The following is a 17,285-nucleotide window of genomic DNA, read 5'->3' on the forward strand; positions in this document are numbered from 1 at the left end:
AAGCCAAAGATGTCATAAAAAAATAAAAATAAAAAAATTAAAACAATTAAAAAATAATTTAGCAGGCGGTGGACCAAAGTCATCCAAATCCATCCCATTTATATATATACAATGCAAATCCATTATTCACAAAAAACGTACACAGAGCCTGCACAAGAAAAACGAGGAGGAGAGAAAAAAAAGGAAGAGAAAAGAGAAAGGAAAAAGAAGAAAAAAAAAAGGAGAGAAGAGGAAGAAAAAAATAGAAAAGAAAAAAAAGGGGAGAAGAGGAAGAAAAAAATAGAAAAATTCGCCTATGTTGTTAGAAAATTAAGTGGTTTACATTATTAGGCTTGAATTCCACAATTTTGAAAGGTAAGTAAAAAGTTACTTATTGTTAAGTTATGTTTGATTTTATAGTTGTTATATTGTTAGACTAAATTCAATTTTATTGAAGGGGTTAAGTATAATAAACTATAAAATTTAGTAAAGTGAAAGAAAAACTAGTTTTAGTGATTAAAAAGACTGTAGAAATCGCTTAAACGTGAAATGATTAAGTTTGGGTGCTGCCTATTTAATTATTGAAATTATTTAAAATAATTAATTGTTTATTTAAAAATTATATTGTATTTCAGGCGACGATACTAACATCAGAATAGCTTACCAACCAGATTGATTTTGCGAACATAGTACTGTGAGTGGAAAAATATAAATATTTTCAAAGTATTTATAAATTAAGTATATTGTTAAAGTATTGCAATTATATGCAATTATGTGTTCGAATCACATGATTATTATGGAAATATCTTTTATTATGATACATGTGGAATTTCAAGGATTATTTATTGTACGTTTGTGACTTTGTATATGAGACATGTGATATTGAGATTTGTTTGGTATGTGGGACGTGATATTGAAATCGACCAGAAAAGTACTCGCGATTATGTACTTCTTCTAGTTCACAGAAGGGCCTTGGCCGTATTCTATCCTACACGAAGGGTTTAGACCTGATATTGATTTCGATCGTGTATATATAGTTCACAGAGGGATCTTGGCCGTGTTATATAATTAATTATGAGAGGTCTTTGAGATCGACTTTCGTTCACGGAGGGGCTAAAAGCTCGTGGCGAAAGTTTTTAGCCTGAGAGGCGAATTATATATTTCAGTCAGATGGTACATTTTTGGTGGATTTTTCAGTATGTTTGATGCGATGAGATTATAGTGTGGTTATTAGCTGATATTTATATCATAATTTTGGGATGATATTTTACGATCTTATGTGAATATTTCACTTTTGGTTATTTACATGATGTTATCTTGTGAATTATTAAATGATATGAACTTGATTTTCGATAGAAATGTAAAATTGAAAAAGTATAATTATTTTCGAACTTCTCCATTTACTGAGCTATCAACTCATATTTTTTCCCACGATTTTTCCTACAGGTAGCAATTAATTCTTTTTAGTTGGAAGAGCCTAATGATTTCGAAATGAGAGCCACACGACATGTTGAATATTATAACTCATATTGATGAAGCACGAAGTAAATATTTTGGGCCCATCGCATTATATTTTATATAAGCATTTGATTTTGTTGCATTTTTTTTTTTGAAATAACTCATAGTCAGCCTTGGTGATAGATTTGACATCTAATCAGCATCTATTATCGGCGCACGACACGTTTTGGGTCCACTAGGGTGATTTGGGACGAATCATGTCAAAGACTGCAGTTGAATTATCACAATGTATCGTCAATGGCTTAGAGATTGAATCCACGATTCTAAGCCCGTAAATGAAACTCTTCATCCAAACACCATGCAAGGTAACCTCAAACCAATATAAGAACTTAGTTCGTCTATATATAAGCATGTAATTTTGGTCCCTTGACTTCCAGTACATGGGTCCACAGTGATATAAGAACTCAAAATATTTCGGTTATATCAATATTCAATAGTCAAAAATGTTATTAAAATATTCCAAAATAATAACATAACCAATTTGTCTCAAAATATTTCGTTTATATCAATATTCAATAGTCAAAAATGTTATTAAAATATTCCAAAATAATAACATAACCAATTTGTTATGAAAAGGACCTGGAAATCTGCACCATTTTTGACCAACTCACTATTTGATAATCACGTGCAATAAGAAATTGGCAGAATTGATCTTTGCAAAACTTAACAGTACAACAGTAGCCTTATTTCATGTGAGTGGAAGCCTCTTGTTTTGTTTGTTTTTTGCCTTTTTTTTTAATTATTACTTTCTATGGTTTGTCTTCAACCGGGTCATTTTGGCCCGATTTCAACGCAATGAAAAACCTGACGGTTTCTCTATCTTCCGGACACCAAAAATTACATTTCAAATCCCAGAAATGTTAGAAATATGATTTCCTGATGATTCTTATCCTTATTTCCATAAAAAAAACTATGAAATAAGATTTTGAAATCTTTAGAAAAATTTCTGAAAAAATTGCAAAGAATTTACCGAGCAAGGCACAGGTAAATATGACTTTGATACCTACTGTTAGACTTTACCTTGATCTATAATGTGTAGATAAATAGGCAACATATAGATCAAATGGTGAAAATAAATAACAGAAACTAACATCCAGCCATTGATCTTCAAAATACCAAATTTCAGATTATGGTTGGTGCTTCCAAGTCTTCAAGACCTTTCTGCAATGATGCAATTTCGTGAGTGTCTTGACTTGGGGACCAATAGCACTACTTCCCTTTATAAACTTCTTACCATCAAAGGAGTTACAAAATATGAACGATTAGGGAAAATGGACAGTTATGAGATGGTGTTTAATATCCAATAAATGAGGGAAATGATGGACCATTAAAAAATGCAAAATGTTTACATGTTTTGGATAGAAAAAAAAGTATAATTCTATACAAAAACCGATAGGGGATGGGAAAAGGGGTTTCACAACTTGAGAATTAGAGAAAATTACATCTAAGAAAAGGAAGAAATCAAGGGTTTGAAGCATTGATTTGGGCAAGAAGTGCATCTTGGTGAAAGAGTCATCAACTTCTGTATATCTTAATTAACAATCTGGTGATGTACTTGATTATTATTCTTTGTTTTTCTTCATCCATTATGCATAGCTAAATTTTTTGTTAAAGCTAACAATGTTGATTATCGAGACCCTTTAATTCAATTTTCAATATTTTAGTTTTCAATTTCATACGTGTTGATTTTATTTAAAGTGTTTATTGCTTGAAATACTTGGCCAATAATTCATTGATCTTGTGAATTTATAATCAGTCAAGAAGTGAGTTATAGGTTTAGACCACGTAGTAAAATTCAAGTGGTACAGAAATGTAAAATTTGGGAACTGGTATAAAAGTGTTAAGATACATTCCAATCAATGCACTTGTTATATAGATTCTTAGCAATTTGATGGGTTTAAGTAAGATGTATCCGAATTCACATAAAGATATGAAATTGACTTAGTTAGATAGAATCAAATTGAACTCGACAGAAGTAAATTGAATACATTATAGGAATTCGATAAAACACTACAATATGTTATGAATCTTGATTAGAGAATTAAAGATGAATAATATATTAAATTGTGTGCCCTAATATTCCTTTTATATTCGAATAGCATTCAAGTTAGTTAGTATAATTAAGATCAACAATCACCAATGATAAATCGTTTTCATCAAATAGAAATAGAAATAGTAAATTAGGAATAAATAATGGTCTCTGTGGGAATGATTATCTAGCCTCAAAGGTCCATTGTATTATTTGTTCCATATCGTACACTTGCGAGAGAAAAAGTACAAGAAGTTTTTTGCATCATTGTTAGGGACTTATTTACATTTAATTTTAGTTTATTCTACTTTGACTTATAGATAAAATGATGTCCGTTGTATGCTCTGATCTAAATGTGAGAATCTTGAACAATTTGATCCAAAAATAGAACGCACCTTTAGACAAAGACATAAGGAACACAAACAAAAATAGAAATATCAGATGGCAAAAAAATAGAATATTTTGAGGTTGTCAAATTGCACAATAAGTTGCCAAGATGGCAGAACCACCAATTTAACATCGCAAACAAGTTGAGGTAGATGAAGGAGACTTGACAATGTCAACGTTCTTTAACTCCTATAATAGCGTCTAAGCACTCCAGTATTATATATCTATCCAAATTTCAGGTAGAAAACTTTCAGATAAAGGCCGAATTGATTAGCTTGACCAGTAATACACTCCAGTTCTATGGGTTGCCTTATGAAAAACCAAACACATCTCAAAATTTATTTGAGAGAATAAGACCTCTTAACAATTATTAGCTTGGTTGACTATTAGAGATCGAAGCAATAAAAATTTGGAGAATCCTTATTTGTTGAAATATTAACTTGCATATGGTGAAATATCAACAAAATTTGAGAGTGAAAGAAAGAGTAAGCCAGTCTTAGAAGGAGCGCCTTGAGTGAGTAATTGAAAAATGATTTTGAGAGTGTCCATCTCATGAGAAAAGAGAGAAATAATTTACCATTGAGGGTCACAAAGGGTCCAACTTTAAAAAGGGTATGTGACTAAATTGATTATGCACATATACACATTGGATGAGCATTAGACAAGTTAAACTATGTTTTTGCAGCAAAAATTAGAAGTTTTTTTTTTTTTGGTTTGTGAATTACTTGAGTCGTTTCAAATCCCGAGGCAAAATACGTCGTGCTATTTAACTTGTTAATTGTTGTTTACATGTTTGTTGGGTAGATAAACTTGCTCGGGACAAACAAGAGTTTAGGTTTAAGGATATTTGATAAGCGTGTTTAACACACTTAATTATGCTTTTAATCTTGATAGATTATAATATATTTGAGGGAATCTCTACCTAATTATGTAAAATAATGTGATTTGTAAAAAAAGTTCGAAGTTGAGCGTAATTGATACAAAAAATGATGATTTTGAGCATAATTGGAGATTAATTTGGGCTCTTGAAGATCATTTGGGATTGGGATTAATCAACTGGAAGAAGATATTGGAGCAATTGGATGAATTCATAAGATTAAGCACAATAAATTGACAATTGGAAAGTTTGGGGGATCAAAATAGAAGTTTTAGAAAGTTGAGGACTAAACTAAAAAGTGGAAATTAGGCCACAGGTGTTCCTTGGTTTGCGAACTAGTGGCCCACGATGCTCCCATGGCCAATGATTTTCCCTGTATGTCTCAGGTAGGCCACGTGTTTGCTATTCGAGGCCGACCTGCGACAACCTCCGTTTGGGTGTTTTAACATTTTTTAATTTTCTTCTAGTCTTTTGAGTTTCTTTTGGATGAAAACTCTTCTAAAAAGTAGAATACTATATAAAGACCAAAAGGAGAATGAGAAAAAGAGTCCCAAAACTTAAGAATTAGAGAAAAACACATCGAAAAAACAAAAAATAAGGATTTGAAGCATTAATTTGGACAAGAAGTGCAAGATTCATTTTCGTTACATCTTAATTAAAAAGCCAATGATGTACTCAACTATTATTCTTTGTTTTTCTTAACTGTTATGCGTAGCTAAACCTTTTGTTTGGGTGAACAAAGTAATTTATTGAGGATCTTTAATTCAATTTTTAATGTTCTAGTTCTCAATTTCATATGTGTTGATTTTATTTATAGTGTTTAATGCTTGAATTACTTGGAGAGTAATTCAATGAATTTATAATGAGTCGAGAGGTGAATTATAGGTTTAAACCATGTAGTAAAATTCGGGAACTAATATAAAAGTGTTAAGATTATAATCAATGTGGTTGTTACCTAAATCTTTAGCAATTTAATGCGTTTAACTAAGGTTATCCGGATTCACATAGAGATATGAAATTGATTAGTTAAATATAATCAATTTGAATTCGAGAGAGGTAAATTGAATACGTTAAATATATTTGATTGAACACTATATTATATTATGAATCTTGATTAGAGAATTAAAGGTCATCGAAAAATATAATTATGCACCCTAATATTCCTTCCATCTTCAAAAACCTAATTCAATTATTGTGCACGTTCTAACAACATTCAAGTTAGATAGTATAATTTAGATTAACAATCAACAATCATAAATTGTTTTCAATGAATAGAAGTAGAAATAATAAACTAGGAATAAAAATAATAGTATCCATGGAAACGATTATTTGGACTCAACGGTTTGTTATACTACTTGTCCGATATTGTAGACTTACAATAGAATAAAAACCAACTATATACGATGATTTATACTATCACTGGGGCTTCTAAACCACATCACATTTTTTTGGCTCTTCTTCTTCTACTATAGGCTTCGTTAGGTGCTCTAGAGGCAAATGTTTCATCAATTTAGAATCAAGACAGCCATTTAGATTTAAATATGGATTTTGCATAATTGTTGTCCTTGTGTAGGATCTGTATAAACCAACACACTTCAATTTACTTTAAGGAGTTAATCACTTTCTTCAAATATATGTCTATCGTCTATTTGCAAACCACAAAGCTTCCATTAATTTGTTTCCCCCAAAGATCATGAGCAAAATGTCTCGCATCTGATGTAGGTTCTCTTTTTGACCTGTCAACATGCAATTTCAGTGTTGGGATTTCCACAGGTTCTCTGTGTAGAATCTGCTCTAGGTGATGCACAAACTCTACAACAAAGTTTTCTAAGGCATGCATTTTAACTGAAGCTCATGACTTAAAGTTGATTTTAAATTGGTTAAATTGGTTGTAGCTTTCTAGATGCAATTACTCGGGATAGTGCAAGCTTCTTGATATAAGGGTACCTCATTGTTGCACCATGTAAGGCCTTACTTAGTGGGTGGGTTGGTAAATTCCATTCGTCATAACCATACTTTCATATGATATCAATTAGGTAATTTTACCTTAATTTGATTTAAATTGGGTAACTTCATCCAATTCTACCGCTTGAACGAATGGAAATTGATGACTTGATAGTAAATGTATGATGTTTATCATTTATTTTACTAGTACTTATTCTACATTAACAACTAACAATTGAGTATGATAACTGTTGACTTCAAAAAATAGAAATTATTTTCTTAAGCTAAAGGTAGAGTTTTTTTTGCCACAATTTTGGTAGAGTTTTTCCTCTTTTAAGGGATGTGGGTATCTTTTTAAGCAAATTGCTTATAGAAACAAGAAATACGGAGTTTTCGTAAAACTTTGGCTTAAAACTGCCCTTCAATTGGAGAATGCTATGATTTTCAAGAGTGCCAACCACCCTTAATTTTGCCCTGATTCGAGGTGGCATTTTTAGTGAGTTTGAAGATTGGATATTCGATTTTCAACCTTTTTTTAGTTGTGTAAATGGTCCTACGTGTTTAGGGGATTTTTGTTTATTTTAGAATTTGACACTCCTAAGCATGTTTAATGTCATGATTAATTCCAATTTTTGACATTGTTCAAACAATTTATTATGTGCATCCATGGGTTAATGGCCCAAGGAACTTCTGGTGGCTGAGGCCTTTAATTGCGTTCTTAGCCAAGTATTTGAATCCTGTGTGTTTCGTTTCTAAATGGTACTTTTTTGGTCAAGGCATGTTTCACTTCAACTGATCCATGTAGCCATGTTGTGAATATTTAGAGACATGTGGCCACGTAATGGGTCCTTTATGGTCCTATTGGATCATAATTACTTTTAGTCCAATGCTACTAACGAGGCACGGTAATTCGATCCACGGATACTTTTTTAATTCGAGGATGTTGACAAGGCAAAGAAATCCGATCTTAGATACTCTTTTAAGGTGGGACGATAAATGATGTATAATCTTCCAATCTTGAGAAAATTTGTTCATGCAGGTTGAAGAAGGTAAGTCCATGATATGTTTTTAGCTTAGCTCCGCTACCCATTATTTGTTTGTAGAAGATAGTCTTTCATTTCCCAAGTTGCCCTCGATTGGAGATACTCTGTTAATCCCAAAGAAATTTTGGCAAAAGATCCGACTTCAAATATCATTCAATTTGAGGTATTGGTATTGTTTATTCAAGATATTTGTTCAATTCTCAAAGTGCTCTCGATTGGATATATTCTTCCAATCCTCAAGAGAGGTTGTTTGCTAAAGGCCAAGGATGGTAAGTCCACTTTAGGTTCTTAGCTTAGCTTCCTTGTCAAGCCTTTATGTAAATTTCCTATAGGTTAATTGAGCGGCCTAAATAGGACATTGACTCTTCCACTGGGTTTTCAATTTCAATAGAGAACCAATAATCCTCGAGTGGATAGAAGCCTAGCGAAAACGTCAACTTTCTCATTAGGTCTTCAAATATAATAGATAACATCTCATTTGGAGATGAGACCTTTCGAATAATGAACTTAAATGCAAGGCTTGCCTCAAATTCATGCATCAATGATGATCCATTAAAATGCTTGGAAGTCCAGTAGTCACCATCAAGGACACACACCTTGCCCTTTTCCTTGTCGTCAAATAATTAGGAGACACAAGATCGAGGTCCTATAGCTTATCAACAGTTGTAGCACATTATTCTATGACACTAATCTTCCAATCAAAGATTAATGTCCTCCTCGTCTCAATATTGTCCGTTAACCAATCAATTGGCGATCAAGTAATTGAATATCAATAAACAAACAAAAGAAATTAACAAATTATCGAAGCTGAAAGAAATTTTTAATTAAATTAACAGTAAGTCTAAGCTACGCGTTATCCTAACAACGAATTATCTAGTTGCTTATAATTGTGAAACTAAACATCCGAAGTTCAAAAACGTCGTCAGATTCATTACTATGAACTAAAAAAATAATACAATCTATTGTTGATATTTACCATGGGAATTCTCATAATGGATCTTTGACCTCTTTCTTGATAATTATATATCTCTTAACAAATTGATGAAGTTCAGCATTCAAATCCCAATTTAGAGCCACAAATCTTGAGAATTAAGTATGAGAAATTGTAATTTGCCTGAAGACGGGCAAATTATCTAAACTTGTGCCACGTTTGATAAATAATCATAGGTTAAGAAATCTGGCTCACATGTGCCGTTGCAATCGCAATGGTTGAAGGTAAATAAATTAACTGTAAATCAAATTTGCATCCTTGTGATCGTTAATGAATAGATGGCTGCGATTGCAATGACTGCGTTCTTTCCATTCTATGCAATTTGGTCCTTGATTTTGTCTCCTTGTTCAACCTAAGTAGCCCAATATTTGCAATAAATGTCCTTCAACTTCCAAACTTGATACTTTGGTTCTCAAATTGAGAATTCCATTCTTTCTGATCGATTCTCGTCTTTTTATCCTTTCTCATCCAGTGATGATTTTTCTTCTAAAATGTCTATAACACACAAAATTAAGCATCTAGCTCATATCTTTTTGTGGCATAGTCCTTTAATAAAACAAAATAGTCCACCATGGGGACTGAAATTCTTCTTGATGCTATTTTTTTTTAAATAATAGCCAGTACTTTGTGATTTTCAATACCGTCTTTGTTGTTTCTGGAAGTCATTATGTTAATGAAAAATGGCTTGGCGACATTGCTAATAAATGAGTCTGTTCTTTGTCTAACTCTATTCCTTTTGTCTGTGTGACATCCGGGACAAAAGAAACTGCTTAGCTTCGATAGATAATTTATTATTATTATTATTATTTATTATTATTATTTTTTAAATTTTAAAATTACTCAAGGTAATTTGAAGAACATTTTGAACCAAGTGATGTTTCTAGAGTAGGGTTATTAGGGTATCCTAAAACTGGGTGGGTCGGGGTTCTATCAATTTGTTTTGCACACATTAGGGGGTAATTTGCATTTCAACATTAAATGTTTGCAATATTATTTTTCCATATTTCCAGACTGCTTATTTATTTCCACAATGTCGTGATTGCAGTGATTGCTACCTAAGTTGATGATCAACTTCATGCTTTAGTCGGGACATAATGCACTGTTTCACAATATAATTTCTTAAAATAGATGTGTACATTTGTTTACATATTATTTTGTTAATATCAGCATCCTTTGATTAAAATTTTAGGTATTGTCTTTTCATCTTTATTCCATCTAACAATTCTCCACTAATATTGGTTGGTCAAACGAAGTGTGATCTCAAGTTGTACTCAGATTTCTTGTTTGCTACAATTTTGCAACTAGCTGTAATTTCTTCTCCCGGTTGTCGATGCAAATTGTATGTTGCCTTCATACATGCCTTTTTTTCACTTTTCTGCTTATAGACTTCCAAGTCTAATCTACTTCTGTTGCTTGGTTGCAGTCAGCTTTCTGCTTGTCTAGGTTAAAAAGCAATATAATTTTTTCCAAATTCGTAGAATGTTTTAATAATTTTCGAATATCTATTTGATAACCTTTATTACATTCCATTGTGATTCTGAAACCACCCTAGTCATCTGAATATGAGACTGCCATTGGTGATGAATATTCACTGATTGGCGTAGATTTGTACCAAGAACTTGCATGACCATTGCTTATAGTAATACATGTGCTTTTTCTGGAACGGGAACACCTAGATTTGGTCCTTCACTGTTGTAGATGGTACATAAGCTTTTTGGTGGATATACAGTCCATAAATTTTTAGTACAATAATATATATCTTCGTCCAAACTGCACAACACAAGGCCATGTTACAGATAGGTTCTGGAGACACAGAGAAATAATAATTAAGAAAAACAATTTCTTCATTTATGGGTCTTCAACATGACGGGATGAATTAATTAGAGTCAACTCGTGAATTGTAAAGCTGAACCAATCTTACCATGATTTCTTTCAATCGTTACTTTTGTATGGTATTGCTACAACATGTTGACTTAATTATGTTCTCTTCCTAACTGCCAGGCTCTTTGTAGATTACCATTTATCGATGAATGTTGCCTTCTTTTTGAGATTGCAAAAGTGGAACATACATTGACGATAACACCTAAGTGACAATGACTAATGCAGATAAAGCAATTCATCTTAACCTACACTACAACAAAAACAACTTTTTACGACATTCATTTACGGCATGCATCTACAGCATGCCGTAAAAAGAGACTAATTACGGCATACTCTATATGAATGCCGTAAAAACTTAATTAATTAAAGTATTTATGGTGAACATCCTCTGCACGCCATATTAAATGAGCATTTACGACGTGCATATAGTGCACGCCGTGTATTGTAAAAGATATGAAATTTACAAAGCCTAAACGTCATTTCTCCCAATTGCCATCCCTTCAACACTACCTCTCCACAACTTCGCCCCGACGCCACAGCTCTCTCTTGTCTCTCTCTGCCTTCCACCGCCGACCAACGGAACCCCGCTCTCACTCTCGTCTCTCTCCCTTTACTTCGACGTCTACGTCACCGTTGGTGTCAATAGGGTAAGTAATTACTTTTTTGTCTTCAGGATTCGAGTTTCAAATTAGAATATGGGCTGTAAATCCTGAAATCCAAACCTAACATTTCATCCCCTCTCTCACTCGATGGATGACAGCTCTTTGGGACTCTCACTCTCAAAGTCTCTATCGACTACCTGGGCACCATCTACAGAAGAAGGTATAAGTGCTGATTTTATTTTCTACCAATTAGTAAAAATTAGTATCTGGTTGTACATTTAGGATTAATCTATTAGGAAGAAAGGATTTGAGAAAAATATACTGTAAATTAGGAATGGATTATAATTTATTTGTTTATAATTTATTATGCATTTATTTGATGGGATGCGTTAGATTATTGAATAATTAACAAGCTATAAATTTTATACTATTTGTGTTACCTTGCTTGAACTTCTGTCATTCAAGTACTTATATGGATGATTTAACATCCTTTTTAACTTATGATTTTCTTTATACTAAACTTGCCTTGCCTCGTCCATATGTTCTCCTTGTAGTATTTGATTTTCTTATACTAAACTTGTCTTGCTCTTATGTTGTTCGGGATATTGCCGTGGCTCTTGGTTTGATGGCAATTGCTTTGCATTTCAGTAGTTGGACTTTTGCCCTGTGTATTGGTTTGCGCAGGGGACAATTTTCTGGGCAATTTTTGTTATTGGCCATGATTGGTAATCCCTTTTTCCTTTCTCAATATCTACTAACTTTATATATCTAATACAAAAACAAAGTGTCTATTAAGATTAATGAGATTTGATTGATTGGTGAGACTGTCTGATATAACAAAATTTTACTTTCACTGTCAACACAAGTAACGGCTATGAAAAGAACGGAGTTGTCTATGATTGGTGTCTTTGTTGATTATAGTGGCCATGGGAGCTTCTCCGAGAATCTCAATCTCAATAATATCGTGGGACACATCTTGCATTCTTCCATTCTTGTAACGTACCATGGATGGTTAGTCTTGAAAATATCTCCAATCCATAATGTAATGCTGTAGAAAACTGATGTTCTTATTTATGTTAACATTATAGGATAATCAGCCTCAGGACTCACCATCAAAATCATGGACATGTTGACAACGACGAATCATGGGTACCAGTAATGTTTTCCATAGATTCTTGAGCTTTTCTTGATTCATGGGTACATGACAATTTTTGTTTGTCTTTCTTTTAAGAATCTGTGGGTAATTTGTGGCTATGATTTCTTAACTGGATGGTCTAATTTGTGTCCCTGCCATTTCTTTTCTCATTCCAGTCTACAAGAGCCTGGATTTGTCAATCAAATTCCTCAGATATAAAGTCCCTTTTCCCCTTTGCATATCCCCGGTATCTGGTAAGGTTGCCTGTGAGATTATTACAGTTAAAAAGAAATTTTAAGTGTACTTTTTTGATAACGTGGCGACATTGGACGTTACCAGACATAATAAAAGGATCATGTCCTGCTCAATACTTATGTAGAATGGATTGGACAATCCTCACACGATTAAGAGAGTGTTGCTTAACTAAACTTGTGTTTTGTTGGTCTTGTATTGCAATGGTCTAGGAGTCCAAGGAAGAAAGGTTCACACTTCAATCCTTACAGTGATTTGTTCAAAAGCAGTGAGAGTTCTAACACCACCGCCCCAGTGGATATTGGTGGGACATGCCAGATGTGTTCTCCCTCTGAGAAAAAATTGAGGCCATGGCTCTAGAGAATTTTGATTATATATGGAAAAAGGAAGAAATTACAAAAGGGAGGAACTTACAAATTTACTAGAAAAATGTTAAATCTGAAGACTCCAGTGATAACTTCGAGGCAGAACCATTTGGTAGAATATATAGTGGAGCAACACTTCCATCTGTGTCTTTGGCTTCTTAGAATTATTTAGACACAATCTACATTTTATTTTCATTTTGTAATAAATTGTACTTTTTTTTGTTTATAGAAATTATGGAAAACGTCATTACGAATGTATTAATGTATGTAATTTTGTTCTTTAATTATTTTAATTATTATAGGTTTGATGGCAATCAAATGAATAAAAATTTGAAAATAAAAATAAAAAATTGATGTTTAGGACTCTTTTACGGCTTGCACGTGTATGCCATAAAATGAGACATCTTTTACGGCATGCATATGTATGCCGTAAAGAGCACATCTTTTTATGGCGTGCAAATGCATGCCGTAAAAAGTCTATCAACGGCGCACATTCCCTTTTATACGGCATTCATTGTACGCCGTAAAAAATTGAGTATTTACGGCATGGCTTTATTACGGCGTTCACGTGTATGCTGTAAAGAACTTTTTACGGCATGCATTGTATGCCATAAAAAGCAAATGATGTTGTAGTGCTAGTTCCTGTTTGGAGAATTATTTTCTCTGCATTTGCATTTCTGCTTTATGCGTCTGCGAGATATTTATTTTCTGAATTGTATCGTTGTAATTTAGGATGAAGAAAAGCGGAGAAACAGTTTGGGTATGGATAAACTGTATGTTCATGTCTCGCATCCTTTAGCGTCAAAGATCTTGGCCTTCTATGAACGGAATAAGGGCAATCTAAAGTTGTCTAAAGCTAAAATAAAGAGGAAAATCGACCCTAAATTAAGGTAGGATATCCTAACATTAATAAATTGCATATCTTTATTGGTATTTGTATGTAATTTGGTATTGAGTGTAGTTTACTTTTGTGACAAAGTCTCAACCATAGTTCAAAGCTGTGTATTATATCCTGAAAGTTTTTATTTTTTTATTTTCCTTCATTTCAGATCCGTCTTCTATAAATTTCCTCCTTTTCATCCTCACATGCCTAAACCACCTGATGGAGTCATAATGCCTGGAAAGGTAAACCATGTTTATTGCTTTACCATATTTTGCTTCTACATTTAGTAGCAAGAAATTTCAAGCCAAAAGAAAAAAAAAAGTAAAATATATAAAAGGAACTGTTTTAAGGCAAGAAGAGTTTTGATGATAATTATTTCCTATTTTCCTCCTGGTGGTGACAAACTGAGCCAACTCCCATAGTGCAGGAAATAACGTCTGATATCCACGATCCCATAAGAAAAAGAGGTCATTTCATATTCTTACACTGTTACACATGAATGCTCTTTTTTCATCAAAATAAAAAAGCTAATGACAGATAATTGTAACTTCTCACAAATAAATGCACGTAAACAAAGAGATCTTGACTCTACTCATTCGTTTGCTCTGTGGATGGCTGCAAGAATTTGTTGAAACTCATTAATCCTTGATGAACACTGAATATTTAAAATCTATCACTCAACAAATTAGTGGATGTGGATGGATCTTTAAGTATAACAGTTTTAGTCACTGCCACTACCTTTTAGGACTCATGCTTAGTTATTTAACTATTTCTATCATAAGAAAGCTTGAGAGTTGGGATACTATTAAAATTTTATGAAGTAAAGATGTTAGAATTTTTTGGGATCAGCCTCTTAGCATTTACATAAGCACTACACATTGAGCGGTTCGATAGTGTAAAATAAGGAAAGATGGCAAATACATGCCAGCTTAAGAGTTTTAAAAATCAAACCTTAAAATTAGGCTCCAAGAAACTCTTTTTAAAATAGGAATGGGTTGGCTTAGTATATTTGGAGAGCCAAACCCACTTTGTATTTGTATTTTATCAAGATTATATACATTAATTGAAGAAGGAGGGAGAAACAAGGAATATTGGGAAAAGCAAAATAAAGAGCAAAATTAAAGAGTGTGTTGGAGTGTGTAAACAAATTGTTACAAATTTAAAGATGCTCTCTAAAAATAAAGAGTGGAGATGTTCTAATTGGTTAAAATATTGTTTGGAAAAGGCAAATGTCTGATTCAATAACATTCAAAACTTTGAAATTTGTATTCACATTAAAAACTTTGGTTAAACTTATTTTTTATTCACATTTCGTGGGACCCTAAAGTACTATTCACTTATTCGTCACTTATATCTATTTATAATTTAGACCAATATAAATCACTATCCAACATGCATCAAGTAAACTTGTCATGAAGAATCTTGTTAGGAGCATTGGCTTGTATATGTAATGTCATATCGTTATTCCCGTATATTGCCTAAAAGGTGCATCTGTTTTGAGTTTCCATTTGGAAATTACAGAGATTATATCTGGGTTAGTTAGCGAATAGTAGGCTGATACTTTTTGGTATTCGATACATTTACAACCCGGTGAGAATTGGACATATATTTGGAAGTTTCTCTGACTAGCCTATATTCCTGATTTATTATTATTTTTTTGTTCATAAATAAATCCTTGCAAACTCTGATATTTCTTCAAATTTATATAGGCCCATTCCACCCAAGTCTGTTTCGGGACCTCATCTAGCAATATTGGCCCATCAGCTCGTATCGGGAAACTATGTCAGCAAGCAGTGTGAAGATATGGATGGCGAAGGTGGAGATCACGGCAAACTTGGGAAATGTCATGCTCCTGATGACAACAAAAAGAAGAAGAAGAAGAAGAAGAAGAAGAAGAAGAAGAAGAAGAAGAAGAAGAAGAAGAAGCAGCAGCATCAGCATCAGCATCATAATAAAAGGAGAAAATTGAACAGATCCTAGTGTTGCAGAATCATTTTCAGACTTCTGATGCACGTAGTGAATGATTCTGCACCAAATGCTTGGAAGTATGGCTTTGTCTCTATCTAGGTTGGTCATTTCACATGATTCCCGAGGCATGGTGGAAGGGAAAATGGATATTGTGCATCTGCCCAACCATCGACCAAGCATCACCAGATGGTTTGGCTTTCGATTCGACATGCCCTCATATTGGATTTCTCTTTTTGCTTGGTTGCTAGAACTGAAGATGGTATGTATGGTATATATGTAATCCTTTGGTAGTACTTTGGTTGTAAACAGATCCAGGCTTTCTAATGCCTGGGATTCAGTTATTTTATTTTATTTTTTTCTAAAACCGATGTTAAAAGAGCATAATTACGATTTTATATTTGTTCAATTCAGCAATGAAAAGCAAAATATTTCAATCTTTAGAGGAACAAGATTACAAAATTCCTGATAAATTATAATGCTTTGGCGTCAGTGACTGGAGTAGAGTTCTTCCATGGAACAATATTTATTATAGTCCATAATATAGTGAACAGCGTTTGGTGTTATGGACGGTAGACAATCTGTATAACATTTGTTGACTGTGAATCTTGAGTGAACGATTTTGTCAATACCATGCATTGTCTGAAGGTTACATCAAAACTTTGTACTCATGTGTGTGTGTGTGTGTATATATATATATATATATATTTTTTTTTTTTTTTTTTTTATGTTCGTGTTTTCTTGTGGTGGTTTCGACCGTCGTTGTAAATTTTGTTGTAGATCTTTGGTGGGGATTGTGGCTGTGTTATGTGGTAGTGATGGAGGGCTGGTTGTGGCGTCGGGATGACATGGGTAACGTGATCTGGTGGTTTGTTTTTCACTGTTTTGGTGTTTGGTTTGTGTTAATGTGGTGGTGGTTTGCGTTGCAACAGCGAGGGGTGGTGATGTGCTTGCTATGGTGCTTTTGTCCCAGACAGTGTTGTTGTTGGGTGGTGGTGGTGGTTCTGGCGACGACGATGGCAGCGATATTGTTAGAGGCAGTGGTTGTCATAATTGTCAGTGGTGATCACAGATTATTTGATTGATTTTGATCATTAATGGTTAATCTGTGACCAATAAACAAATATGTGACCGATGAAAAAGATGATTTGTGACAAATGTGACCTAAAAATATATTAATTTGTGACCGTCTAATAAAATTGTGACCTATAATATTTGTAATCTGTGATCGACATATAAATTGTGACGTATTAATTTTGATTTGTAATGGATGAACAAACTATGACCTATAAATTTTTTGATTTGTGACCATAAAATAATTTGAACATTTCAAAACGTTGATTTGTGACCGAAAAATATTATGTGATTAATTAAATTGTGAATCTGTGATCAAATTGTATAAATATGTGACTTTAATATATTTAATTAATAAAA

General features: G+C 33.1%; 2 protein-coding genes across 3 annotated transcripts; one reads left to right on the forward strand and one right to left on the reverse strand.

The window, feature by feature from the left end:
• The first annotated feature begins 11,402 nt into the window (after nucleotides 1-11,402).
• On the forward strand, nucleotides 11,403-12,556 carry LOC111406807 (acyl-lipid omega-3 desaturase (cytochrome b5), endoplasmic reticulum-like). The gene is made up of 4 exons (XM_023036179.1): nucleotides 11,403-11,471; nucleotides 11,903-11,976; nucleotides 12,173-12,262; nucleotides 12,340-12,556. Exons 1-4 carry the CDS (start codon nucleotides 11,403-11,405, stop codon nucleotides 12,428-12,430), a joined length of 324 nt encoding a protein of 107 aa, XP_022891947.1. The 3' UTR covers nucleotides 12,431-12,556.
• A 3,040-nt stretch (nucleotides 12,557-15,596) lies between these two features.
• Nucleotides 15,597-16,321, reverse strand: LOC111406135. Of its 2 annotated transcripts, none has more exons than XM_023035355.1 (2): nucleotides 15,828-16,321; nucleotides 15,597-15,782 (listed from the first exon to the last, which is right to left on the reverse strand). In XM_023035355.1, exons 1-2 carry the CDS (start codon nucleotides 16,062-16,064, stop codon nucleotides 15,630-15,632), a joined length of 390 nt encoding a protein of 129 aa, XP_022891123.1. In that variant the 5' UTR covers nucleotides 16,065-16,321; the 3' UTR covers nucleotides 15,597-15,629. The 2 variants fall into 2 exon arrangements, with proteins under 2 accessions (XP_022891123.1, XP_022891122.1); XM_023035354.1 differs by having other exon boundaries at nucleotides 15,597-15,779; nucleotides 15,813-16,321.
• Between the last annotated feature and the right edge of the window lie 964 nt (nucleotides 16,322-17,285).

The sequence above is a fragment of the Olea europaea genome, chromosome 12 (genome assembly GCF_002742605.1).
Source record: "Olea europaea var. sylvestris chromosome 12, O_europaea_v1, whole genome shotgun sequence".
Taxonomy (NCBI): Eukaryota; Viridiplantae; Streptophyta; class Magnoliopsida; order Lamiales; family Oleaceae; genus Olea; species Olea europaea.